Source organism: Cricetulus griseus, chromosome 3 (assembly GCF_003668045.3).
Source record: "Cricetulus griseus strain 17A/GY chromosome 3, alternate assembly CriGri-PICRH-1.0, whole genome shotgun sequence".
Lineage (NCBI taxonomy): Eukaryota > Metazoa > Chordata > Mammalia > Rodentia > Cricetidae > Cricetulus > Cricetulus griseus.
In genome coordinates this window covers 6,190,229-6,216,286 of record NC_048596.1, presented here as the reverse complement: position 1 = coordinate 6,216,286, position 26,058 = coordinate 6,190,229, and the positions used below count along the sequence as shown (strand labels likewise).

The window sequence follows — 26,058 nt, the reverse complement described above, 5'->3', positions numbered from 1 at the left end:
AGCCGAGGGACAGAAACAACAGAAATCTCCAGAGTAACCATTTTAAATAAGGACAATACCTTTGGCTTCCCCACCTAGCTACTAACACCATCTACAAGGCTTCAACACAGATATGCTTTATCTGCCTCATACAGAATGGAACTCTGAAGATCATTGACCGGAAGAAGAATATCTTCAAGTTGGCACAAGGAGAATACATTGCTCCAGAGAAGATAGAAAATGTTTACAACAGGAGCAGACCAGTATTGCAAGTTTTTATCCATGGGGAGAGCTTACGGGTAACACACTGGTTTCAGGGATGGCCTTAGTTGGTTCTCATAGTCAGAGGACATTTGTACATCTGGGGCTAGATAAGACAGCCCGGCTTACTAATACAAAACTACATTCGGAATCATAAACATCCATGAAATAATTTGTTGGGGTTACTAAAACAACTACTTTAAGAGGTAGCTTTTATCTCACATGACTTTGTGCTTGGGACCCTTGGTGTCCACTCTGAGGAGCTCCTCTGACGCAAGTGTCATTTGTATATTGCACTCCAAACTGGTTTTGTAGGGGTTGGGAGTGGTGAGTTTCAACACATATTGCTCGGGATTCTTGGAGCTTAATGACAACTGCTCCTTGAAGACTCAGGTGTGGCTAGGACATCTCTGCAGTGAAGTGCAGAGTGGGAGACGGTATGGTGTGGAAAACTGAGTACCGAATCAGTCCGCACGTCTGACCTGTTACAATAATCCATATTCCTTCCCGCAGTCGTTCCTGGTAGGAATAGTGGTTCCTGACCCTGATTCGCTTCCCTCATTTGCAGCCAAGATTGGGGTGAAGGGATCCTTTGAAGAACTGTGCCAAAACCAAGTAAGCATGGCTCAAAATGTTGTCCAAGTAAGCCTGGCTGAGAACTTCTGCTCACCAAGTAAGCATGGCTGTTGAATGAATCCTCATGGCCTGCTGTAGCAGAGAGGAGGCCCAATCTGTTGTAGCATCTCTGGGTTCTCTGAGCCTCCTCTCTGGAGGTTAACTGCACCCTAGATGGACTTAATAGTTTTATTAGGCTGAAAAACCGAATGGGTAGTTTAAAACACAAGATGCGTTTTGTTTTTTTTTGGTTGTTTTTTTGGTTTTGTTTTGTTTTGTTTTTAAGCAGCTATGTGCTGCGTGGGAGAGAAAATGAAGTAGAAGAGACTGAAAACTGCCATAGAGACAGAACCTGTTAGCCGCTGGGTTTGCCTTTCCCATTCTGTTTCCTTTGGTAAATGCAAAGTACGTGACCTGCTTCAACATTTTTTTTTTTTTTTTTTTTTTTTTGTATCTCAATTTTAATTCAAATGTTTTAGGCATTGCCAGTTGGTTCTTGCCTAGCCTTCCATTTAAACCTCCTCAGTCATGACTGCTCTAAGTGATGTTTTTCGTTTTAGCGTGTAAAGGAAGCCATTCTAGAAGACTTGCAGAAAATTGGGAAAGAAGGTGGCCTGAAATCCTTTGAACAGGTCTGTACTGCTGATGCCCTCCTGGTCCCTCAAGTGCCACTAGAAGTGTAAAGCTCCCACTTATATTGGTTTCAAGCCTTTTAACTTCCAAGGAACTTAATATTTTAGATTTACTAAAATATAGTGGGTTATAGTTATGTGTTCTGTCCCCCTTTGCTGTCCATTATTTATTCTTCCTGCTCCATTTATCCAAATGTCCAGTATGGCTCAGCTGGTAGATTGCTTACCCAGCATGCATCGGTTAATCTCCAGTGCTGCATTAACCTCAGCACTGCTCGGGTGGGGGAAGGAGGATCAGAAGTTCAAGACCAGTCTCAGCTATACAGCAAGTCTGAGGTCAGCCTGGACTACAGATGGCCTTATCTTAGAAGGGACGTGGGTCTGTGTCTGTACTTTTATAAGGTGAAACAACATTGCAGTTTATCATGGGGTTGGGGGCACTTTGCTGATGAAATGCCAACCATCAACATGTGCCTGCCTTCCAGGTCAAAAGCATCTTTGTCCACCCAGAGCCATTCTCCATTGAAAATGGGCTTTTGACGCCAACACTGAAAGCGAAACGAGTGGAGCTTGCCAAATTCTTCCAGACCCAAATCAAGAGCCTCTATGAGAGTATCCAGGAGTAGGATAAGGTACTCACTGCTGAAGGGCTCCAAGAAGCCCAAGTATGCATTCAAACTTATCCCTCTTTTTGTCTTTTCTTCATACCAGTTAGCTACTGAACTATCAAACTATGAGCTACTGGCGCACTCCTCCCAGCTTAGACTCTGCTGACATTTTAGGCCTTAGGGCTACTTTAGCAATATGCTGTTCTTCAGGGGCCCAGGTTTTGTTCTGTTATCCCATCTTGATTACTGATCACTAGCGTCATGGGGATCCTCTAGATAGGTGCCTTGTTTCATAAAGCTCCTGCTGGCCAGCAGCTCAGCACTTCCACAAGTGCTGAGCACTCACAGTGCTTCCCAGCCTTCCTAATGCTGTCACTCTTCAATACAGTTCCTCAAGTTGTGGTGACCCCACCTATAAATTTTATTGCTACTTCCTAACTGTACTATTGCTACTGTTAGGAGTTGTAATGCAAATATCTGCTATGCGACTTCATATCAGGAGTCATGATCCACAGCTTGAGAACTGCTGCTCTAATAGATTGAGAGATTTTCAATTTAAAATTCATATTTGTCAGTCACTCCACGAAACTACTAATTGGAGTTTTAACCTGTCACCTACACTAATCCTATTTATGAGATAAACTTCTACACACTTCCGTGTACATCTGCGTTTACGCAATGAAGGGACAAGGCAGAGTATAGCAAAACATTGCTTTAGGCTCCTAGACAGACTTCTGAGTTGGGAACATTAAACATGGTAGATAGTGTGTCCAAAGAGAATGCTGTTTTAAAGTGTTATCTGCAGTGGCAGCTTTTGATACTGTCTGTTCCCTACAGTTTGCCGAGCTGGAAGCTGTGGAGGAAGAAGCAGAAACTTTTGCCCGGTGAACTTTTCCAGGAAATGAGGCAAGCAACTAGCTCCTCTCCTGCACTGGGAGCAAAGGTCCTCAGGCAAGCATGAAGCCTGAACTGCAAGCCTGACTTCTGGGAAGGGACTTCCAGATCTTTCTCCCTGGACTCCAATCCCTGCAGTACTCACTGCCTGATAGCATGTGGGGCCTGTACTTGTAAATGGCAGATCTCTGAAATAAACTACTGCAGATATTTATGCTGTGCTTGCTATCCTGTGGATTGGGATGAGAATCCGTGGTTAACAAGTATCAGTGAAAAATCAGGTGGTTCTTAAATTTTGGCAGTACAGTAGAATCACCTGATTTGAAAATATGACTGGGTACTCTCTGGGGTCCCTGAGTTACATAGCTTTGTAGCCAGGTGTGGTGACACACCCACAATGAGAACACTCAGGAGGCCAAGGCAGGATTGCTGCAGGTCTTGAGGCCAGCTTGAGCTACATAATTAGACTGTCTCAAAATCAAAAAAATACTGCCCAGGATTGTTACAAGGTCCTCAGATGAGTTAGCACGCAGCAAACTCGGGGAAACTGACAGGCCCGGCTCCTCTTGCCCTATCACAGTTCAGAGTAATAAACCTGCAAGGCAGCCTTACTCTCTAAGCATCCTCACATTGTTTCCTTTACTTTGTTGTATGACTCTCCTTTCTTTTTAGCTAGGGTCTCACTATAGCCCTGACTAGCCTGGAACTTTCTATGTAGACCAGGCTGGCCTACAACTCATATCCACCAGCCTCTGCTGTGCTGAGATTAAAGGTATGCCACCAGGGCTGGCTGTTGTAGTATAGTCTTAATATCTAGTCCTTTCTGGCTTCTAAGTGGAATTTACAATACTCAAGGTTTTTTTTTTTTTTTTTTTTTTTTTTTTACCTTGAGCTCAGCAAAGCTGAAACCATGCCTGTACTTGAAACAAAGGGAAGATATGACTACCTTCTAGGGCTTGGGGGTCTGGAGCCTTCTCAGCTCTGACTTCCGTCTTGATATGCCCTTTACTCCATCTGACTTAAATGGCGGCCTCACTGGTCTTCAGGCATGTCAGGCAAACCCTAGTGCGTGTTCTTGCTGTGTCTAAAATCCTGACTCATCTCCTTGTCAACAAAAGACCATCCTGCCTTCAGAAATGATTGTATCTGACATGTTTGCTCGTCTGCTGCTCCTCCAATGGAGTAAAAGCCACATTTGCTTCACTGCTGAGTTCCCAAGCGCCCATTTCTTACCCTTACCTACTACATTGGCCCCAGAAGCCTTAAGTTCCCCTGGTGCAAAGAGTTAAGGAATGCTCAATCAGTTTATCCAAAAGTGCAGAAGTCAGCTTTCTCCTGTAATTCTACTCATTGTTTTGACAAGCTCACCTTTATGCTTAGCCTAGATCCTAGTATTTGCACAAACTTCAGGTTTTGATATTAAAGTAGACACAAGCAGTGTCTAATGACTCTCACTAACTGTAAAGCCGCTAAGCCAATCTACCAATAACAGAGCTCATATATAGCTGAATATGTCATGTCTTAAGACTCAAGATTCAAGATACCAAGTCTGCACATGGTAGCAGGGCAGTGTTTTCTATATGGGCATAAGATAAACCTTTTTACTCAGAAAAAAGAAAACATACTTTTGAGTGAAAACTTTAATTTTTATATAACACCCATTGACCTTCATTGGATTTGACAAAATCTGCATTATTAAAAGTAACAAAATTTGAGTTTATATTGAACCTGACAAGTATTATAGTCTCTAGATTATGAAGAAATGTCAACTGAGGAAGAAACAGAATAACCACACGCAGATACTCCTGGCCAAGGGGGAACTAGATCTGCAGGTGAGGTCAGGTGTGCTGCACACAGAAACCCTAGAGAAAGTGCAATCTGCTCACTTGGCTGGAACGCCTTTCCTTCAAAGGCATATGCAGAATGGCTTCTGTTTCACATGGTAATCACACTCCTTAAATCATGGCACTGGAGCATCTTTGAGGAAAAGGAGACCTTAAGCAGAGTAGGCTCGTTGCATAATTCTTGGGTAATGTGTGATTTTCAAGTAATGAAGATTTAATGATTTCATTGTAACAGTGGCTATCTGTTCTTCTTCTCACCCTCTGGGGTTGGATCTGATTCGCCATCACAGGGACACTTTTCCACACAGTTTCTAGGGAACCACCCTCTTATTCTGGAAGTACCTGAGGAAGAAAGTGATGCCATGGTGAAGCAGGCAGGCAGGAGGAGGTGACAATACTGGGGGCAAGTTCTACTACTTCAAATGAGGATAAGCTTAGTTAGACATCCTGTTGTTCCCACATTAGCTTTCAAACACAAGTCAGGGAAAGCATCATTTCCAAATGCTTCTGGCAAGCTAGGAAATATACTCCCCAAATGCCATTAACTGGGAAAGGAGCTAGTATGATTTACAGAGTGCATTATTGAACTGGGGTGGCTTAACATTTGGGCCATTGTTCTGGCATGCCATTATATTGTGTTCCAAAGATGACCCTCCCACAGCCTTCATGCTTCTCTTCTTTTTTCTTTTTTGGGAGAGCTGCTTTGTAGTTGAGGCTAGACTTGAAACTGTGATCCTCCTGAACATTGAGATTACAGGTGTGTGCTTCCAGCATAGCAATTTCTATACCAAAATGACCTTAGCCATCACATAGGGTAAACTTATGATTAACCCCAAGTACTTTTTCTTTAAGAAGATCCTAGGTTAATCTTTACTTGAAAAACACAATCAAATTTCACCCTCAGCATTAAGGGGTGCAGATCTGGCACAGGTTGTCTGGAGCCTGATTCCTCAGGACTGGTTTGCAGTGTGGGCTGTGAGCAAGCTGCTTTTACTTAGCGACTCTGTGCTTCACTTTTCTCACTGATAACTAAAGGACAGTTCCTGCCTAAGACATCTGTCAGGATTTATTTGGTTAATTTTTAAAATTAGCACACAAATTAGTGAGTTTCTTCATAGCAACTTTATAGACTTCATTTTTAATGGTTATTTCCTTCCATCCCCCTCTGTCGTCTTCAAATCCCTATTGGTCCCCTTCCTAATAATAACCTTTTCGTTTTCATGTCTCACATATCTGTATCCAATCACCTCTTTTAAAAGTCATTTTCGGGGGGCTGGAGAAATGGCTCAGCAGTTAAGAGCCCTGACTGCTCTTCCATAGGACCTGAGTTCAATTCCCAGCACCCACATGGCAGTTCACAACTGTCTGTAAGTCCAGTTCTAGGGGACCAGATGCCCTTACAGACATACATGTAGACAAAACACCAACTTACACAAAAACAAAAGTAAGTTATTAAAAATTGTTTTCCCATTTCTAGTTTAAACATAACCTATCCCAACCTCTAGAATTTACATATGTAAAAAAAAGTTGTAGTTACTTGTAAAAGTCTGGCTTACTTCACCTAACAATGAATTTCACTCACATCTGTTTTCTTGGAAATGCCATTTCACGTTTCTTTATAGATGAATAAAATTCGACTGTATGTATATGCTGTGTTTTCTCCACTTAACTTATCTGTCAGCAGACATCTAGGCTGGTTCCATTCCTTAGCTACTGTGAGCCATTCAGCAATAAACATGTGTGCAAGTCCTAGGAGGTACAGACCCAAGAGCCATTTAAGGATACACTATAGATTGGCACACCCGAGTAATACAGAGAAGTTCTATGTTTAAGTTTTTTAGAAACCTCTACATTGACTTTCCAGGGGGATGTAGCGGACTACACTCCAAATTGCAGTGAATAATGGGTTCCCGGTCTCCATACCCTCCCCAGATTTGTTGTCAACTGGTGTTTTCCATGTTGGCAGCTATTTATTTTCAGTGCTTAGCATATGCCATTCCAAATACTCTTGGTTGTCATGGTTACTGACACAAGGCCTAGTGATACTCACAGGTTTGACTTCGCCATTCCCCTTACAGCTGTTGCTTTGCATTTCTGACATCTTGACTATTTAGGGCTCCACATTCATCTTGTGCATCTATCTCCATTTCTTCCTCTCAGTTCATGAAACTTTCTAATTCCATTGACTAAATTGCCTATGAAATTAGACTAGCTCCTTCTAGCCTAGGATCCTTAGGGTTAGTTTCTTGAATATGTCCCAGAGATTTTGGAAGTGTCTGCCTTGCCGTTTGTTTTGTGTATGCTTGAATGTGCTACTGTCTGAAGTCATCTGTCCCTAACAGCTGTTCTTCTGCCTGGCCTTTCCTGATTCTTCCTTTTTTCTACTGTTTTTGTTTGCTGGTGTTTGTTTTGTTTGTTTGGTTTTTTGATTGGATTTTTCATTTCTAGCATTTCTGTTTGTTTCTTCCTCAGTGTCTCAATTACTTACTGAATTTTTCCTGCACTTTTAAATTTCTCTACCAAATGACCGACTGTCCATCGAGTAACTTTCTTGTGTAGGTTCTGAGTTGGCTGCTTGATAGCCTTCACCTCCTCTGTTGAGTCTTCACGAGGTCAGTGATCCTTTAAGGAAGCAGAACTCTGAAATCCTTCCCCAGTCTTTCAGCTAGTTCCTTAGATTTGGTTTCTGGTATGGAGAAGTTGTAAGCTTGGGCAGGTGTCCTAATGGGACAGTTGTCTGACGTTTTTGAAATTGTATTTGTTTTTGCATCTGTTGGGACTAATGTGCCCTTTATTTTCCCTTTGCCTCTGTGAGTTTTCCCAGTTAGGGTCTTCACTTCAGTAACAGCTATAAAGATGGTAGTGCTGGAGAGGATCTACACTGGGAAGACACATGTTGAATTCAATTGTGTCCCTGATGGGGCCTGAGTCAGCAGCATTGGGGTTCTGCATGGAGAAAACGGGGCTTCTGGTTTTTAGATTAAGAGTGCTAGTAAGGAGGGAAAGGAGAAGGGAATGGAGGGGAGGAAGGGAGGGAAGGAGGAAAACGGAAGTGAGACGGAAGTGCTTCCTCTAGCGTTAGAGAAACAGCAGGGACACTGAGGAGTAGATGCATAGAAAGAAAGCACCAGCAAATCCTATTCAGACAAGACACACCTGACAGACACAACGGAACAATAAAGTAGAGATAAACCCAAACATAAAATAATAAAAGTAAATAGACTGAAACAAGGCACTACAGCCTTGGCTAACAGTTCCTCTTTTATAGTGGCAGTCTATGCAGGAAGGGGCGGGGCTTCTAGTCTCAAAATTTCAAACAATTCAGTCAGTGTTTTCTTCCTGATGAGAGCCATTTCTGTGGGGAAGCTCACTTCCCGGTGGAATCCCCAGTTCTGAGGTAACTCCCCTCCACCCCTCATCAATTACAACTCTGGTTTTTGGAACTGGTTCTTTCCATGTGCAAGGCTTTCTGTGCCAAGGCTCTAGGCAAGTGTGGAGGTCTTTTTCTCGGCATGCCTGCCAGAAGACACTGGCTCACAAGGCAGTGGCATGGCTATGCTTCTCATGCAGTAGCTCTGGGTGCCAACAAAGAATCACAGCTTCAAATTCATGTGCCAGACTTCTGTCTTCACAGCCTGCCGGATCCTGGCTGTCTCTCCACAGACCCCACTTACATGTGCACAGCCTGGATAGTTTCCCTCCAGCTCATCCCCTCATAGCATGCATGTCAAGGGAGCCGTTGGCTGGGCCCAGCATGAACAGCACACTGCTGCAACCAGGGACTTGCTTGGCTGCCTCTTTGCAGAGATGCCCGGATGCAGGCTTCCTCCTCCTCTGGTTGTTTCTCTGCTAAGAACAGGGTGTAATGTTTCCATCTTGACTCTTTTCACTGGGTCATGCCCATGTGTCTTCTAATCTGTTCTATCACCCATAGGTGCCTACTGGGGACTTCATAAGCATTCTTGTGTATCTACACAGTTCCCTAACGCATTTTACATGTCATTACAGAACTGAAGTTATTGCTAACAGTCACATACTTCAAGCACACCCTTCCACCTCCATACCTTCTACGAAGGAATCATCGAGAATTTTGTCTCCATACAACCAGTATCTGAAATATTTAAAAGATTAAATTAAATAACTTCTGAAGCTGATGCCACATTTCCTATTAAGGAAACGCCACATTCCCATCTCTCACCGTAACCCTCTTGTTGCTAAAATGAGCTCCCCTTTCTGCAGCTGTATCCGAGGCTCCTCTGTGCAGGGGCTTGTGAAGAAGGTTTTAATTCCTCTATTCAGAGGACAACAGGCACCACTATAGTCTTCTATGACTTTATAGCGAACCTGCCATAAATAGTCAGAAGAACAATCTCAATATTTACCATATCTGAGTTCTTTCAAGCATAAATAAAAGTTTTAAAGAACAGATCCAAACTTTCAGCGATAAAACATCTTTCCCACCATTCCCATTTCCTGGAAGGGAATCATGATGCTGTGTTCTCAGGTTGTCTGATCTGCTAATTCAAGCACACATCTGCTAAGCAAGTGACCTCCAGAGTCCTGTGTCCAGAAGAGCTTTCTGCTTGTCTCTGCCTGTGGTCTGCAGTGACGGAAGTGCCTGCATGTCTGCCTGTGATCTGGAATGGGTTGTTAGGTAGAGACTTGCAGCTACAGAGTGCTCAGTGTGGCCAGTACAAAAAGGAACTTAATTTTTACTGTATTTATTTATTTATTTATTTATTTATTTGGTTTTTCGAGACAGGGTTTCTCTGTGTAGCTTTAGAGACTATCCTGGCACTCGCTCTGGAGACCAGGCTGGCCTCGAACTCACAGAGATCTGCCTGCCTCTGCCTCCTGAGTGGTGGGATCAAAGGCATGCACCACCAACACCCAGCTTGTATTTATTTTTAATTTAGACTTTCTTCAGCCACAGGTGGCATCATCTCTCTGTCAGTGTGTTTGCTAAGTGGTTTTATCAGGTATACTAAAGGCATTTTTCTAGGTTGGCAATAACAATGCCTAAACACCTTGGAAACTTCCAGCTAAAATAAAGTATTTTAAGAAAACAAAAGTCAACAGTACGTGCTGTGCCGGGCATGGTGCCACATGCCTTTGACCCCAGCTCCCCAGAGGCAGAGGAAAGCAGATCTCTGAGTTTAAGACCAGTCAGGAATATATAATGAGACAGTCTTAAAAGAAGTGAATTGTACCAAACTTCAACAAATATAAGGAGATAATTGATCCCTGGAGACCACATGGTGGAAGCACTCTCACAAGACTCTGTGCTGCACAAGCATACACAATATAAACAATAAATACAATAAAAAGGAATACTTCTTAATAAAAGCCAACCGTTTTAAGATACACAGAAATACAGTTCCTGGCTGGAGAAAACATGAGTCAGCACATCACTTACACTTCTGACTCTCTTGTCTGCCTTTTGTTTCAACTGTTCTCTCTGAAAGACAAAAGGAAAAAGGTTAAGCCATCAGTGTTGAGCAGCCTCTCTCCTTCCACCAGGACATCCCCAGCTCCTGGTATTTCATATTTGTTGAGCTGCAAATCTTCTCAGAATCTGCTCACTGGAGTCTTCTTCACTTCTGCATGTCCCTCAAATGCTCACATGGCACCAGCATTTGGGAGGTATAGTCTCTGTTCCTGCAGAGCTTCTACACTGAGTCTTACTGATTTTCTAACAGACAAACTACAAAACTCATTATTAATGGGTCTTGACTACATAATTCTTGCTACTTTCCCCCTTTAACCAGCAACTACTAACTAGAACTGTATTAGACACAGCCAGGGAAATATAGTCTCTGTTCTAGAATCACATTAAAGATAAAAATGAAAAGGAGATTTAATGAGCTACATATAAGACTGTGGTGATATCTTGCTTGTACAAATAAGGCCTGTCTGAAGGTCAGAGAATGGAGCTCATCACTAGCTAACCATAGAGGTCTGGAGGTCTGTACAGACAGACAGGAAGTGAGATGGCTAGGCAGATAGAGGATATACGCAGGCAGAAACAGGAACTTGCTCTCTTGTCTGTGGAGATGCTTAGTAGGTGAGGTGTGGCTGTGGCTTGCTCCTCCTCTCTGATCACTCAGCATTGTCCTTTGTATATGACTCTGGGATTTTATTATTTAGACCAATTAACAACTCCGTTTACAATTTGTCACCCAATGTGGGACACAAACCCACAACCCTGAGATTAAGAGTCTCAAGCTCTACCGTCTGAGCTAGCCGGGCTTCTTACCCATTTAATGTAGCAAAATATCCCTTCACAAGACGGGCATGTGTCTACTGCCCAGTAAGGATGGAACCAGCCTGAGTAAGTTAGACTGCTGAGAGAGACAGGGCTGGATCAGACCTTACAAGGAGCATCGGAGGGGCAGAGTTGAGAGCTGGGGATGAACACAGCGTTCATGTGGCAATACAGGACAGAAGGAGTTAAAGGCCAGATTGTATAAAGTAGAGTTAAAGAGTAAGGACTGCCAGGCGTTGGTGGCACACGCCTTCAATCCCAGCACTCACTCAGGAGGCAGAGGCAGGTGGATCTCTGTGAGTTCGAGGCCATCCTGATCTACAGAGCGAGTGCCAGGATAGGCTCCAAAGCTACACAGAGAAACCCTGTCTCGAAAAACCAAAAAAAAAAAAAAAAGAGTAAGGACTTTATACTAGCCTGGAGTGTTCAGGAGAATTGAGGCCAGGATACTAAGAATCTCTATGGATGTTAGTGTTTCAGGAGAATTGTTCATATAGCCAACCCACTCTATCAGTAAAGCTACCTCAATTCAAAGGATGGAGTCAGTGATTTGGCTGACCAGGATTAGCCATAGAGTTCTCGGAGGACTTAGGAGGACTTCTAGAAGGACAGGAAGAAAGGAGACTTTCCTGGCTATGGGAGAGAGGGTAAACCAATTAACTCTCTGCTTTCCTTGGATATTTCAGGTCTTTATCTCAATTTCTGATTCCCGAGTATTTATTATACTGGAACAATTTATGTAATCATTTCACATTAGGCTCATTCTGACATACTGAAGACACACTTACTACTATGTGACTGGGAAGTCTCAGGAAGTTGAGTGGGTTAATAAAACCAGAAAAGAGGACAGCCTTCTGAACAAAACTACTCACTGTTAGGCTATATGGGTGGCAGTCTTTTCTTGTTGGCCACTCCAGTCCATCTCCTTCAGGGACTCCTGACCATGTAAATACCTGCTTAAAATTCTTCCATTTACTTCCCAAATCATAAGGAAAAACGAAGACTTCATCTAGTTGGTAATATTGAATTCGATCTTTAGCCTGCGGAAAACAAAGGTATAAAGTGATAGCTGCTTCTTCTCCTAAGTTACTGAGAATACTCACTTGTGAAATTTGCATCATTCATAAAACACTTTCTTATTGCTGGAATATCAGTAGTGTCATGGCATAGAGGGGATCTGACTGAAAATGCTCACCTTGTTTGTGATACCTAAGAAGGCACATGGCAGGGTGTGTCTTAGGAACAAGCATTCAAAAGGCTTAAAAGTAAAAGAGTTAGCTAACTGTAGCCTATGCAGAAAACTCTCAGTGCTCCTGATTGCTCAGCAGCACAAGAGAGTACAGGTAAAAAGAAGTGGTGCTGTTAATAGACTCAGGACAAGTGTGGGTTATGGTCCCCAATGGAAAGGAAGGGGTTAATAGGGAGGCACTATTTTACAGAAAACATTTTGCAAAGTTTGTAAAGGAGATTTTCTGTTTTTATACCATCACAAACACATACACTTCATCTTTATCCACACATGTATATTCTCATGGCGCAGCTCATATTCTTGGCATTTAAATGGCTAGCTTTCAGGTGAAATAAACTAGCTTTGAATTTGTTAAATTCTACTGCCACCTAGTGGTACAAACATGCATTATTTAACTCCAAGTGTAGCTCCTGTGCAAACACATTCAACATTACTCTTGGTAATCTTATGTTTTTGATGAGTTTTATTTCCCTTATTTGAAGCTTTGTCTGTGATAAAGTACCCTTTTTAATAATTTCTAGATTAAAATGATTTAATACAGGGCCATTATCATTAGCAAAACAAAAAACCCTTTGATTTCAACAAATTTATTATGCTATTTATTGAAACAATTGTCAACTGTGATATGAATTTACTGAATTTTATAAATCCACGTTGACATGAATGACAGAGGGTAATTCCTCTCCCCTTTTTTAGAAATGAAAGCTTCAGGTGCTTGCAGTGCAGCTCAGTGCTAAACCATCGGCCTTGCCAAGTGACAGTATCAGACTTTTTAAAACAGGCTGATTTCAAAACCCAAATCATAAGCTACTTTCAAAAACAAACAAAAAAGGTAAAGATACCACACACTGAAAGGAAACAGACCAATGGTGTTCTTAAGGAAAAAAGACAGAAAATAGTACTTAGCCAGATTTGGAGTAAAGGAAGGCTCTTTTTTTTTTTTTTTGAAAGAAATGATACCCAAACTATATTGTGAGGAGCAGAAAAGTCAGGAAAAAGAGGGAAGAGTATCTAGGCAGAGGAAGAACACTTGGAAAAGATATAGAAGAGTAAGATGTCCAAGCTATGAGGGTGAGATGGGGCAGTAGGGAGCACTGTAAACAGTCTCATAACATGTAAGCTATGGCGGCTGAACTCAAACTGCCCTTTTCTCTGGGCTCAGGAAGGACAAACCTCTCATAAGACATTATCTACCTTTTCACTTTTCTGACAGTTGCAATGGTGGGTACAACTGCCAGGAACTTAAGTTCCCACATTGTTTGCAAATGTACTCAACCTCTGTGTTCAGATGCTACAATCTTGGATGGGGAGAAATAAAACTGCACATGAGGCAGACATGAAGGTATATACCTATGTCCCCACAACTCTGGAGGTGGAGTCGGCTCTGCAATGTAGTGAGACCACATCTCAAAAATACAAAAAAAACTGCATGTGCAAAGAACATGTACACATCTTTTTCTTGTCTTTATTCCCTAACCTAAACAATAAGTCTGACAACTACTTAGGCAGTCCATTAGCAGGGGTCTCTAGAGGAGAAGAACTTGAGTGGTGAATATGTTTTCATAGGTAAAGTCAGACTAGCACCTCAGCAGGTAGACAACTGTAGACATTTGCAGCCATATGAAGAAAATCCAGGCTTCCAAGTGAAAAATGAGAAGTTTTGGAAAATTTGTATTCTCTGCTATGACTCTGACAGTGAGCCCATGTTCAAAGATGTTTCTATTTTAATAAAAACTTTTACATGTTACTTATAAATAATTAAATATGAATGCTGTGAATTTTAGTATAAAAGAAGTCACTGACAGATGTTCTCTGTTGTTCTGGGGTGAGACCCAATGGCAGACTCCATGCTAAACAAACATGAGATTCTGAGTCTCAACCACAGCACTGGGATGTGTGCCAAGTTTTAATGTAAAGTCAAAGAATGTCAATTATAGTCTAAAGTGTCCATCAAAATACTCCAATTTTCTCTACCTACTTCTCTGTACGAAGCTGGATTTTCTTCAGAAACATCAACCAAAGTAATGTCTCAACAGATTGAATGCAGAAGGAGGTACAAGATTCCAATTGTCTTCTGTTAAGTCAGATATTAAAAGAGATTTGTAAATCTTTAAAACAAGGCCACTTTTTCTATTTTTGGTTGTCAAATAAAGTTACCTTTTACAAAATGTGTCAACAGAACGGACAGTCTGTAAATGCTTTCACTTAGAAAATATGGCAATTATCAGTGAGCACAGCACAGACACAAGCTCTTTAGTGAACCTGGCAATGTGGGAGAATGTAAACTGACCCCAGACACTGGGTTTGGGAACTGCTGCTGTAAGTTGGGATCCAGATCGGATGCCAGGGACTAGACAGTTCTATGATGCTGGGTTTCATTACACCATTGTTTTACCCATCCAAGTACTAACCACAGCTGGCCCTGCTTAGCTTCCATCAACAGATGAAAGCAGAGGCGTTCTGACAGGCCCAATGTACAGGCCGACTTTTCCAAATGGGCTGTCTCTCTTTCTGCCTGAGAGAGCGATAACGGCAGCTCAGGGGTGTGAAGAAGGCATTTCGGTGGGGGTTCACTACGATGGAAAGAAGTCTACATGTTGTCTTTGCTCACCTTTCGTGCGGCAAGACAATTACCCAAGTTTTCACATTCCAGCACTCACTAAATTAGTAATCAGTACTTTAGATTGATGAAACAATTATTAAAATTTACCTTCTCTTCAATCCATGATTCAATGGAAGTTTTGTTTCTGAGAATAATTTTTATCTGCAAAGTAAATGACAGTGAAATTTAACAAGGTTGACTTTGGTCATTACCATCCTAATAACCCTGAGATAGTTTTTATTGTTCTACCTCAGAGATGAAGACAGCAAAGATGGCAGAGGTAAGAGCAGGTAGCACGAAGCCTATCTGACTCTACAGTAGTTCTTAATTAATTCACTATAGCATCTCTATGCCAAACTCATCGTGCCTAAAAAAGCAAAGCTAAACCCAATACCTCTATTAGAATCCATGTCTTAAGTACCAAGATTTCCAAGATATTAACAAAACAGTAATGTAGTTCAATCAGTTCTTAATTTTACTTACTATTAAAATTATTACCATTATGTATGTGTATGCATAGTGTATGCATGTGTATACAATATTGTGTGTGTGGGTGTAGGTGGGTGTGGGTGTAGTGGGTATGCGCCTGTGTGGTAGCTTCTGCTTTATTCCCTTGAGACAGGATCTCTCATCAAATCTGGAGCTCAACATTTTTTAGCTACCAAGGCCCAGTAAGCCTCATGTGTCTGTTCCACTCGACATTAGTACTGTGATAACAGTCACACACAGTCACACACAGTTTTCTTTTATATGGGTGGTAGGATCCAACTTTAAATTGATGATGAATCTATTCACAACATAAAAGAGTCTCATTTCTGTCAACCTACACATTTTCTTTATGTTAAGGTTTGAATGAGAAGCATCCTCCACAGGTTCACCTGGAATGCTTGGTCCCCAGGTGGCAGCACTAAATTAGGAGGTTCTGGAAACTAGTTGTGGCTTAGCTGTTTGATAAGGTCACTGGAGGCGTGGTCTTGGGCGGTTGAATCTCAACTGGTTCCCTCCCCACAGCTCACTGAACTTCTTGTCCACTATACTGTGACAAGGCTCTACAGGCTCCTTGCTATGATGCTCCACCTCCTGTGGGCTAGAGGCAACTTTCAAAGCCAAGGACAGTAGCTTGTAAACCCCTCCTCCCTGAGTTATGTGAAGTCTCTGTCCCACTGATACACAAGGAACTAACAAAACTTATGCCTACCCTGGTTTCTTTGCTATGACTAAGTCCATGTAAAGAATGGTCCATGTAAGATTTTACACCTGTTATGATTCTTAATTCATAAGTATTAGGAAAGAAAATCCAATCTCTAGTCATTCCTCCCAGAACCCTCTTCATTTTCATTGACAAATATGCTTACTAAACACACGCATGGATGGCCATGGTGAATCTCTTAACCTTTTTGCCAATCACTTGTTTACTTGTGTGGAAGAAAAGACAAGAGCTCTCTTCTGTCGGCCTCTATGAGGGTGACCTGAAGATCATGAGCGTCTGTTGGGTGAGAGATGCTTTCTCAGCTATAGAGTTCTGCCAGTGTATTTTCACGTCACACGAATTGGTGGCTAGAAATTCTGCCAAAATTATTTCAAAATGATCTACTGTACACAGGTGATTAACTAATTGTCTACAGTAAGCCAAAGTAGTTTCCCTCACATACTGAAACTTTACATGCAGGTTTATCTCTTTCTTATTGCAATCAGCCCAAACATGGCAACTTTCAGACAGAGATGAACAGGAACGTTACCTGTATGAAAAACAACATCCCAACAGCTATGGTTGTCCCCAGTGCTAATCCCAAGGCAAACAAGGTTGCAGCAAATGCAGCCAATCCGAATGGAATGATTGGGAGAGGATCTCTCCGGGCTGCACTCATGTCAATCTTGACGGTGTTCCACCCAAAGGAGAGCTGCAAGCAACAACAGCACACACGTGAAGTGCTTGTTGAGGGAATGCTGTTGAAAGAGTGATTTACAACACCATAACCAGAGGGAGGGAGACAGCCCAATGGGCAATACACTTGCTGCGTAAGAACGAAGACTGGGTTCAGACCCCAGCATCTACATAAATGTTCCACAGGCATGATGGCCCGCCCACACATTTAGAAGGCCAACACAGGGTATCCCAGGCAAAGTTGGGTATCCGCACCGATCTTAGCTCAACCTCTAAGTTCAGTTACGAGAACCTGCCTCAATGAAGTGGACAGTCACTAAGAAAGACACCAGGCAATCGCCTTGGACTTCCACATACACTCACCCCACAAGCCTCCATACATGTGAACACGCATACACACAGGTACACTGCGCATGGGGGCACATCAACAATAAACCCAACATGAACAAAAAGATAACAAGGACAGCAACTGCACTAAACAGCAGTTTCTGATGAACACCTGGCTCCTACTGACATGTACAGTATTTTTTTTTGTTTTTGTTTTTGTTTTGCTTTGTTTTTTTGTGAAAGGAATCAAATCCAAGGCCTCACACATGCTGGGCAAGAGATCTACCACTGAACTGTACACAGCTACACCTCCGTCATTAGTTATTCTTCAATATTAGTTTTCGTCATTTCCTCAGAAGAGTGAGATCAACCCCTACAACATCAATAGTTATAAATACCAAGGTAACAGCACTATGCCTCCACTCTCTTTGCTACTCTAAGATCACAGCATTCTTCCACAGCATAGTCCATAACCAGTGGTTAAGAGCCAGGAAGACTGAAAACAGATCTGCAGTTGTGCAGTGCCTGGGCTGTACAACGTTCTAAAACAGTGGCTCTCAACCAGTGTCTCAAACCCCTTTGCGGGTTGCATATCAGTTAGTCTATGTATCAGATATTTACATTACAAAACACAACAGTAGCAAAAATTACAGTCATGAAGTAGCAATGAAGTAATTTTATGGTTGGGGGTCATCACAACTTAGAAGTGAGGTGCTAACATTTAAAATCTGGAGAGCTCATATGAAATCCCGATTCCTTTTGTTCTCTTTTTTTTTTTATTTTGCAAGAACTTATAACAAGTTCTGAAGTGCATTTTTTTTATTCTTTTTCTTATCTGCCTTCTTTAAAAAAAAAATCCCAATTCCTTAACAGTGGAAGATTAGCACTGCTTGGGCTAGGACTGCACAAACCACAAACTGGCTAAAATCAAATATGGACTGCCCCTCTGTGTTTGCTGGAGGCCTATTTTATTTGTACAACCTCTGAACTTTCTCTAATGGCTGAATGTCCAAAAGTCAACCCAAACTGTTTCTGATTTAATGTGTTTATTTTAGGAGCACACTTGCTCCATGTACCAGATGAACAAAGGAATTGTCAACCTGTTAGAGACACTGAACGGAACAGAAATGAAAGTATCAGTGCCTTTTTCTTCAAGGTCTTTCTGTTCACTACACTCACCATAACTACTAAGTTAGAAATGTAAGAAACCATGGGTAAAGGAAAACAATAAGCATAAACTTCAACTGGAACGTAAAAGATGAGTTTCCAGAATAAAACAATTTTTCCTCATTTTCAAGATTAAGAGGAGGAACTGATAGAGACATCAAGCAAAGCTGTTGTATTAGCTAAATCACAAAGTGTATTTCCTTGATAGCATCACTGAATCTGACAGGAACGGTAGTGTCGTGATGCCTACTCACCCGATTATAAAGCTGGGTGTACATAGTCATCACAAAAATAAAAGCAGCATGAATGCAGCCCAGAGGCACTAGCAGGAGGAACAGCGTGAACGAAGCATGGTTCTGGTGACCACAGCAGTTGTTGATCCAGGGACAGTGGTGATCCATCTTCATTATGCATCTAACAAGAAAAACGCATGAAGCATAAAGCAGAAAACCTTGTCCCCTTTAGCTCTGGTTTTCAAAAGACCAAGCAAATTGGAATCCAGTATGATTCACAGGGAGTTAATTCTCATAAAATAGATAAGTCTTTATGGCTTTTTGAAGTTATAGTGACTTCTTTAGAATTCTAAATAGCACAAGAGCAAGCAGATATTACAACAGCTTCTAACATAAACATGTCTGAGGCAGGGGTTGGTGGATCTCTGCGTTCTAGGACAGCCCAGTCTACAAAGTGAGTTCCAGAACAGACAGGACTGTTACACAGAGAAACCCTGTCATGAAAAAGCACCACCACCACCACTTTCTTAGAGAAGCTGGGAGGCTCTGCAAGAGTCTCAGTACAAAGGAGGAAGCTCAGCTGTCCTTCTCCTTAAGCTCAGAAACAACATGACTGTGTACAGTTCACATGTGCTCTAGAGAATGACTCTAAAGCCCTCCAAACGCAGCTATAGCTTCCTGCCTTTCTCACAGTATGTGTTAGACATGGAGCCAAACATGCTGGAGCAGTCTCCAGTAAGATGAGACCATGTGGAAATACTTAGATTGATAAAATGGGTTATAAGCTAATAAAAAGCTTTAGCCATCAGCCAAACAGACTCTAATTAATGTAAGTCTCTGTGTGTTTATTTGGGGCTGAAGGGCCGCAGGACCAGGTGGGGAAAAAAACTTCATCTACAAAGGAATACATTTTTCTACAAAAATCTTTTCCTTATAACAGAAAGAAATTATCTTCCTTGGTATTTAACAGGGAACAAAGTCTTACATACAAGTCTTTTGATAATAGTTTTGACAAAATGGATTCCTTGCTCTTCTGGTTAGTTTCTGTTAGCTTGTTCCAAACCTACACACACCTGGGAAGAGGGGTTTTCAGTGATCAAGGCCTCTATCAGATTCAACTGTGGGAATTATCTGTGCCATTTTCTTGGCTGCCAATTGATATTCAAGGATCCAGCCCACTGTGGGTAGTGCCACCTCAAGGGAGGTAGGCCTGAGCTGTCTACAATGGTAGCGAGTAAGCCAGGAAGAGTGAGCCAATGGGTAGCATCCCCCAGTTTCTGGTTCAAGCTCCTGCTTAACCTTGATGATGGACTGTAACCGGTAAGCTAAATACATCCTCCAAGCAATAGAGAAGTACACTGAGGCACTTGCAGAAAACAAAAACCGTTTCTATTGTCATGACAGGATATACAACAACAAGTGTGGCCAACCAAGTGGATCAGTCCCCAGTAAACAGAAAAGTCACACACCTGTTACACTTCCTGCAATGGTGTGAACGTGGTGCCTTGTATGCTTGGCAGACTTTACAATACTGGAGATACATGCTATCCTGAGGATTTTCCTTGAAAGGAAAAAAACAATGTTAGTTACCTGATCCTAAACAGTAATAAAGCAGACTGCATAAATGAAGGTTTCTACACAGGCATAAATACCTTTACGTATGCTAAAATACTTTAAAGCGAACTGTAGGAACAGCTTCATTCTCCACATTGCTTAGAGGTCATTTTTCTTTTCTTTTTTCTCCATGCTCAACCCAAGTCTAGTGTCAGTTGGTTCTACTCACCTGAACCTTAGCATTGTTCTAGATGACTGGTATTTCAGAGTCAAGTACGGGCTGACACTTTCTCAAGTCTCCTGCTCCTTGACGCTGCCCTTGTCGTCTCCCCTCCTCAATGTCATATCAGTAACTCCCTAGCCGGTGTTTCTCACATCCAAATCTGTTCATTACAAAACCATGCTCCTATCCAGTCCTCCCAGAGCTTTGCCCGATACCTGTACATAGCCCTCGGTACAAGTGGCCCCCATGGGTTCTGACCTACTTGTCTTTGCTTCACCCTTATCCATACGACACAGTCGCACAAGGCTGTGCATTTCCTGGGTATGTATTCCTACCAGCCTGAGGCCGCCTCTTCCCTTTCTCTCTGGAAATTTTGACTCAGTGTGGCAGCTGGAAAGATGACATGCCTCTGCCTCCCAAGTGAGGAGACAAAACGCATGAACTATCACACACACTCTTTCTTTAAAAAACAAAACAAAACCACCTAAAGAACAAGTACTCAATTGCTCTGGAATAGCTAATATAGATCAATATTTCAAAAAGACATAAATTCTAAGCACAAGTGATCATCAGTGACTGTGTAGCACACACTGTGTCTCCCAGGACAAAAGTTGATAAAGCAAAACCAAAATATAATTATCATGGCAAATTACACATAAAATTATGACGTGATCATTGTCAAAATGGATCATTTTCTTACCGGTTTCCATCCCCGAGGGACAAAGCCAGGGCCAGTAAACATGGCATTGAAATAATTGTAGACAATCATGACAGTCCAATTTATCAACATGATGAAGTTCACACTGCCTCCTGTTGTATGTAAGGGCCAATACCACAACACAGAGTCGATCATGGCCATTGTAGAACATATCGCTATAACACCAAGGGCTATTATGGGACCCCAGTGACACAGTCTCTTTAATTCCTGAAGATTTTCAAACTTGATTACTGAGCAGAATGTGCCCATTTTGGACACCTTCCTTCATCTAGAGAACCAGAGAGTTTCTTTTTCTGTGCGCACATTTCTATACGCAACAAGTCCACGTGTTCCCGAACTGTCATGCCTTTGGCTGACAGAATGTTGACCTGGAGTATGCCATTTTCACTGTCGACATCCAGAACACTTTATATCTAAGCTGATTTGAAACTCAACCTAAAGAAAACAAAAACGGGCAAATTCCGATTAAAACTTCCATATGCCATTCATTTAACTCCAAGAAGGTGAAACGGCACCTCCACAGGGCGCTAGTGTGAGGCCAATGTCTTATCGAGGCCAAGAAAATATTACGTTGGACCAATCCAAAATACAGTTATTCAAGCTTGAACTGCATGTAAACAGTACAGGTTTAATAGGTTTACTCCTTTGTTCAAAGTGTCAGAAAGGATTGACTATCCTGTGCTCAGTGGAGAGTTTAGAGAACAGAGACTCAGTGAGCTAAGAAACAGGGTCTTATCTCAAGTCTTCCTACTGGCTTAGAGAGGCTGAGTGATTAAGCCAAGGTCACAAGTCACAGCGGGGCCCAGAACAGAAGCCAAAGCACCAAACTTCCTTTATGTGGATTTAGTGTAACGGGCTCTACGCATATACTACTTGGCGTATTAATAACCCGCAGTTGTTCCCGCAAGCGCCAATATTAACAATGGATCGGGGTTAAAGGTCCAGGAACAAGGGTGAAGGCAAGGCAAGAAACCGGCGCGCGCGTGTGTGAATGTGTGTGTGTGTGAGTGTGTGTGATCACAACTGAAGCAGCGCACGAGAACGAGCACAAACAAGGTTATTTAGGAGAAAAAAATCAATTCCCTCCGGGGGCGAGCGGGGGAGGGTGGTGGTGGGGGGGAAGAAGGCTCGCACGGGGTAACAGTTGGAGAAGTGAGTTCTGCATGGAGGGGGACGAGTCGGGAAAAGACCCGGGACACGTGGGGATGACGTTTGCGTAACGGTCCCCACGCAGCTGTGGCCCCCGCGGGTACCTCAGTTTCCCGCCCGTGCCGTGGTGCGGGACGCCCTGGGGGGGGGGTCTTCTCTCACGAGATACATGTCTTACAGACTGAGGTTGGGCTCAACATTTTGGAGACCCCAGGCCCGGCCGGGTCGGGGCGACAACCGCCCCACTCGCGGGCTGCACCCCGTGCGGAGACTCCCACCTCAGTCCGGACTCCGGTGCCCGCTCCACGGCCATCGCATTTCCGGGACGGCCCGGGTTCACCCGGAACGGGTTTTCTGCTCCTTACAGCTCCGTCCCGAGCACATGGGTCCCGAGCAAGCCGCACGCGGAGCCTGAAGGTGCGGAGTGCGCGACCAGCCCCGCGCCGCGAGTCTGTGCTCCCGCGGCCGCAGCCAGGCTCCCGCCCAGCCTCGGCGCTAGCTTCGCCAGAGCCACTTCCGGCGGCTCCCGCCGCGTCAATCTTCCCTCGGGAAGCAGCTCCTGCAACCACTTAGAGCTCGGGGAAACTCCAGCCGGTTCCCCGAAATGCGGAGTGTGGAGACTGCCTTTGGTGATTCCCCGAGAGCACGCAGGTTCTCGGAGTTTTTTTTTTAGGCGACGCTGGAAGTGAAGTTTTTTTTCCTTAGTTTCACCTTCGAAGACTACTGGGTGGAAAAGAAAAGGCGCATGCAGCTCAGTTTCCGGAGGACAGAGATCGTGAAGAACAACCAGGAAGCGGCTGGGCTGGGAGTTGCCCCCGGTCCCCGCTGCGCCGTGGAGGTTTCTTCCCGGGGTCCCTGCACCGAGGCCGGGCGCCTTTCCCGAGTCCTGCCCTGAGCTAGACCCCGGCTCCGGCCGGCCGTTTCCGAGCTGCCATGTCTTCCGACTTCGAAGGCTACGAGCAGGACTTCGCAGTGCTCACTGCCGAGATCACCAGCAAGATCTCCAGGGTCCCTCGGCTCCCTCCCGGTGAGTGCCCTGCCCGGCCGGGCGCGGGCGGCCTGGAGAGCCGGGGACGCCGCCTGGGCAAGCAGCTCTCCCAGGAGCGAGGCTGCTGTGGGCGATGCTGGCGGCCCCGGAGGTCCTGACTGGGTCCTAGGTAGTTATTAGTCTCCAAATGTGCTGCAAATGCAAAGAGCCCTCCTGCACGGAAACCATCTAGGGGCTGGTGTTGAATTCCCACTCCGAGGCTTTTAAAGCTTGTGTCACCTTGGGAACATTGCATTTTTTTTGGGTGGGGGGATTATAAAGATAAGGGTATTCAAAGAAAATGTATGAAAGTGTCAAGACTACTTTTAGTAAATAATTGTTATCCTTCTTCGAGGCACATTTCAGTGACAAGCCAGAATGCCTTAATGCCATCCCAGCTCTTGACACTTAGAAATTGTCTCCTAGGCAAGTTTTCTTAAATCTTTCAATCCTTCTCGGTTAGAGACAATTCTACTTCTCTCATCAAATATTCAACGACACACGTCTGTGACACCTTTTGTGTTAGCAGTTGTTAGGATTCATAGTTTTCAGACCTCTGCCCCAATTTTGTGTTTTTCATCCTTCTTGGGTATTTATAACCCGATTTTGTGTAAAACTTTGCACAGAGTAATTTTGCTCACCCGTAAAATTCCAGGCATTTCCCTCCATGCTAGGTTGGCAACAGTGTGAAGGTGGGAGTCATGTCTGATTTCCGTGACATTTCTTTTCTAAGGGCTCAGAAGAGTGAATGTTCTTTAGAATAAACAGGTAACTGTAATATGGTATCTTGTGATTTGTAAGATAGTGTTTTAGGGTTTATTTTTTCTCTAAGTACAGATTTAACTTAAGTAGTTAGGAGAAAATTAAAAGGCCTATTACTATTTTTTCGGGCTTGGTTTCATTAGGGAAATTGAACGAAATTGTCTGGAATTTCTGAAATTGTCTGAGAACCATCTGGTTCTCACTGGTCGGCAGAATTGTGGGTAAAGTCACTTTCTTACCTGGTCAGCCCAGCCCAGGATGCCAAAAGTGGCTTCTCTTGGGTCTGAGGTGTTGTTCCTCATCCCCTTTCCAGGATTTCCCCCTCAATCTTTGTGTCATGAATAATTTTCTTTTCTTTATTTCCCCCCCCACCTGTTTTCTGTTATTAGGGAGATTTGCTTGAAGCCAGGACCTCTGAACTTACATCCCACTCATCTCCCGAAGTCCCCCGTTAGTTCTGAAGGAGGTGGATGATGACTTAAAGAGGGTAGAGTTCAAGTGAGGGAACCAGAGGAGAGAACCGAGGTAGCATTTTCCATGGAGCTGTGTGGCCTCAGAGACTTTTGGTGGACAGAGTGGATGATAGCCTCTTCTGCCCTCACCACACTTCACCTCGCCTGTTCTCCTCATTCCCACTCTCCTCCCTTTGCCCAAGATCATCTTGATTTTGCTGTCACTGTTGTCTGAGACATCTGTCTTTGACTTGAGTCCCAGAGGCTCAGAGCACCAGGACTTGTAGCTTCAGTTGGATTTTGCTTGTTTTGAATTTTAATGTGTTTTTTATTTGTTTGTTTGTTTGTTTTTAGCAGTAGAAATATTTCTTGGGCAAATAGCTTTAGTATTGAGAGACTGTTTTAGAAAATAATATTATCCAGGGTACAGAGTTGTGAAGACTCTTAAGAAAATTTTGTTCCAATTGTGTTTTTTTGTCTTTGTGTTTAAAATCCTTACCACATAACAGGAAATAGTTGACTTAAGTGTCTTAAAAAATAAAGATACTGTTATGCCTCTTCTTACATGTAGTGTAATGTGAGGCCCTAATACAACAAACATATTTCATTTGGAAGGAGACTGTGTTGCTTGCTGGCACTGTAGGAAAAAGTTTGTACTTGAATAAATAAATGGCTGTAAAATACAGTGGTTTTCCTCTCAATAGTGACTTGTTTGCTCCCTTTCTAATCTGCTCCTAATTGACAGAAAAAAGATGTTTTCTTTCCATGAGTTTATGAACTAACAGTAATTAGCAGCATAAGCAGTGTGCTTGCTGAGCATAGCGCTTTTTATTTTTAATTAATATTATATTAATATTATAACTGCTGGTAATTATAACATCCCACCAAATCATAGTGGTTGTATCACTTAGCTGAAATAGACCAGAAGATGAGCTGTAATTTTCTTGAGGTAAGAAGACAAAAAAAAATTGAAGCAAACTTTGAAGTCAAAGCAGCTCATTCCCCCAGTAACAATGTATTTAGGTTGGAGCACCCAGAATCTGCAGAAATGAACTGCTCTCTGTCATGCATGCATAATGTATTCGTATTAAGGTGACTTCCACATAGAACAATTCTGAAATTTGATTTTTAAAAAGAAACGTGATTGCTGTGTAATATCTTATCAATAAAAACTTTGCTCTTTGAAGTGTTTGAATCTTAATTAATTTTAATATCTGTGATTTCTTTTTTAAAGATGGGCAAGTCCCTAATGAATGCTCTGAGGTTACTGAATTTAGAGATTGATTTTTAATGATTATTGTTTTCTTGGGAAGTCAATGAGCTGGGACCATAAGTTACTTGATTTGGAAATTCCCCGCTTCTGTGGTGTTGGGAGTGAGTTCCCTAAGAGTGAGAGAATCCCACAGAGGCGGGGCTTCCATTACATTGGAGGTCTTGGAGGACCCTCACCAGAAGCTCATTTCATAATCACTCTTTTAGCTCCCCATTCACAGACACAGAAGGGTTATGGCTAGAATGTACCAATCTTTGGTGGCTGCTGCTGTCAGACCAGTTTAGGATCCCACTTCTGCCTTAACTGACTACACAGGTGGTTGGGAACAGATCTCTTGGC

At 42.9% G+C, this 26,058-nt stretch overlaps 3 protein-coding genes across 13 annotated transcripts in view; 2 read left to right on the top strand and 1 right to left on the bottom strand.

Annotated features, from left to right (window-relative positions):
• Acsl5 (acyl-CoA synthetase long chain family member 5) overlaps positions 1-3,203 on the top strand; it is a 49,534-nt gene extending 46,331 nt beyond the window's left edge. Inside the window, exons 18-22 of the mRNA XM_027406994.2 lie at positions 135-278; positions 754-855; positions 1,416-1,487; positions 1,973-2,119; positions 2,933-3,203. Of these exons, the coding sequence (XP_027262795.1) occupies positions 135-278; positions 754-855; positions 1,416-1,487; positions 1,973-2,113 (459 nt within the window). The 3' untranslated portion in view covers positions 2,114-2,119; positions 2,933-3,203. The remainder of the gene's footprint in view (positions 1-134; positions 279-753; positions 856-1,415; positions 1,488-1,972; positions 2,120-2,932) is intronic.
• Positions 3,204-4,611: 1,408 nt separating this feature from the next.
• On the bottom strand, positions 4,612-22,683 carry Zdhhc6 (zinc finger DHHC-type palmitoyltransferase 6). 4 transcript variants are annotated; one of them, XR_004768932.1, is made up of 12 exons: positions 22,484-22,682; positions 21,039-21,491; positions 20,031-20,122; positions 18,583-18,742; positions 16,689-16,850; positions 15,058-15,111; positions 11,971-12,138; positions 10,250-10,291; positions 9,032-9,177; positions 8,898-8,944; positions 7,322-8,682; positions 4,612-5,175 (listed from the first exon to the last, which is right to left on the bottom strand). XR_004768932.1 is itself a non-coding variant. In XM_027406996.2 (12 exons), exons 2-11 carry the CDS (start codon positions 21,303-21,305, stop codon positions 6,440-6,442), a joined length of 1,281 nt encoding a protein of 426 aa, XP_027262797.1. In that variant the 5' UTR covers positions 21,306-21,491; positions 22,484-22,683; the 3' UTR covers positions 4,612-5,175; positions 6,416-6,439. The 4 variants fall into 4 exon arrangements, 2 of the variants coding, with proteins under 2 accessions (XP_027262797.1, XP_027262800.1); XR_004768933.1 differs by having other exon boundaries at positions 7,322-8,679; XM_027406996.2 differs by lacking the exon at positions 7,322-8,682 and adding an exon at positions 6,416-6,582 and having other exon boundaries at positions 22,484-22,683.
• Positions 22,684-22,826: 143 nt separating this feature from the next.
• Positions 22,827-26,058, top strand: part of Vti1a (vesicle transport through interaction with t-SNAREs 1A) — a 351,036-nt gene continuing 347,804 nt past the window's right edge. For all 8 annotated transcript variants that reach the window (XR_004768934.1, XM_027407002.2, XM_027407005.2 and 5 more), the window contains exon 1: positions 22,827-23,232. Coding sequence is in view for 7 of the 8 variants with exons in the window: in XM_027407002.2 (XP_027262803.1) it covers positions 23,139-23,232 (94 nt within the window). In the remaining variant the exon portion in view is untranslated. The remainder of the gene's footprint in view (positions 23,233-26,058) is intronic.

Coding starts and splice junctions, on each gene's coding strand:
- Zdhhc6 (XM_027406996.2), bottom strand. CDS start 21,305: ATGGGCACATTCTGCTCAGTAATCAAGTTTGAAAATCTTCAGGAATTA. Junction 10,292..11,970: donor GCCACCCATATAGCCTAACA/GTGAGTAGTTTT, acceptor TTTGTCTTTCAG/AGAGAACAGTTGAAACAAAA. Junction 9,178..10,249: donor CAGACAAGAGAGTCAGAAGT/GTAAGTGATGTG, acceptor TATTTATGGCAG/GTTCGCTATAAAGTCATAGA.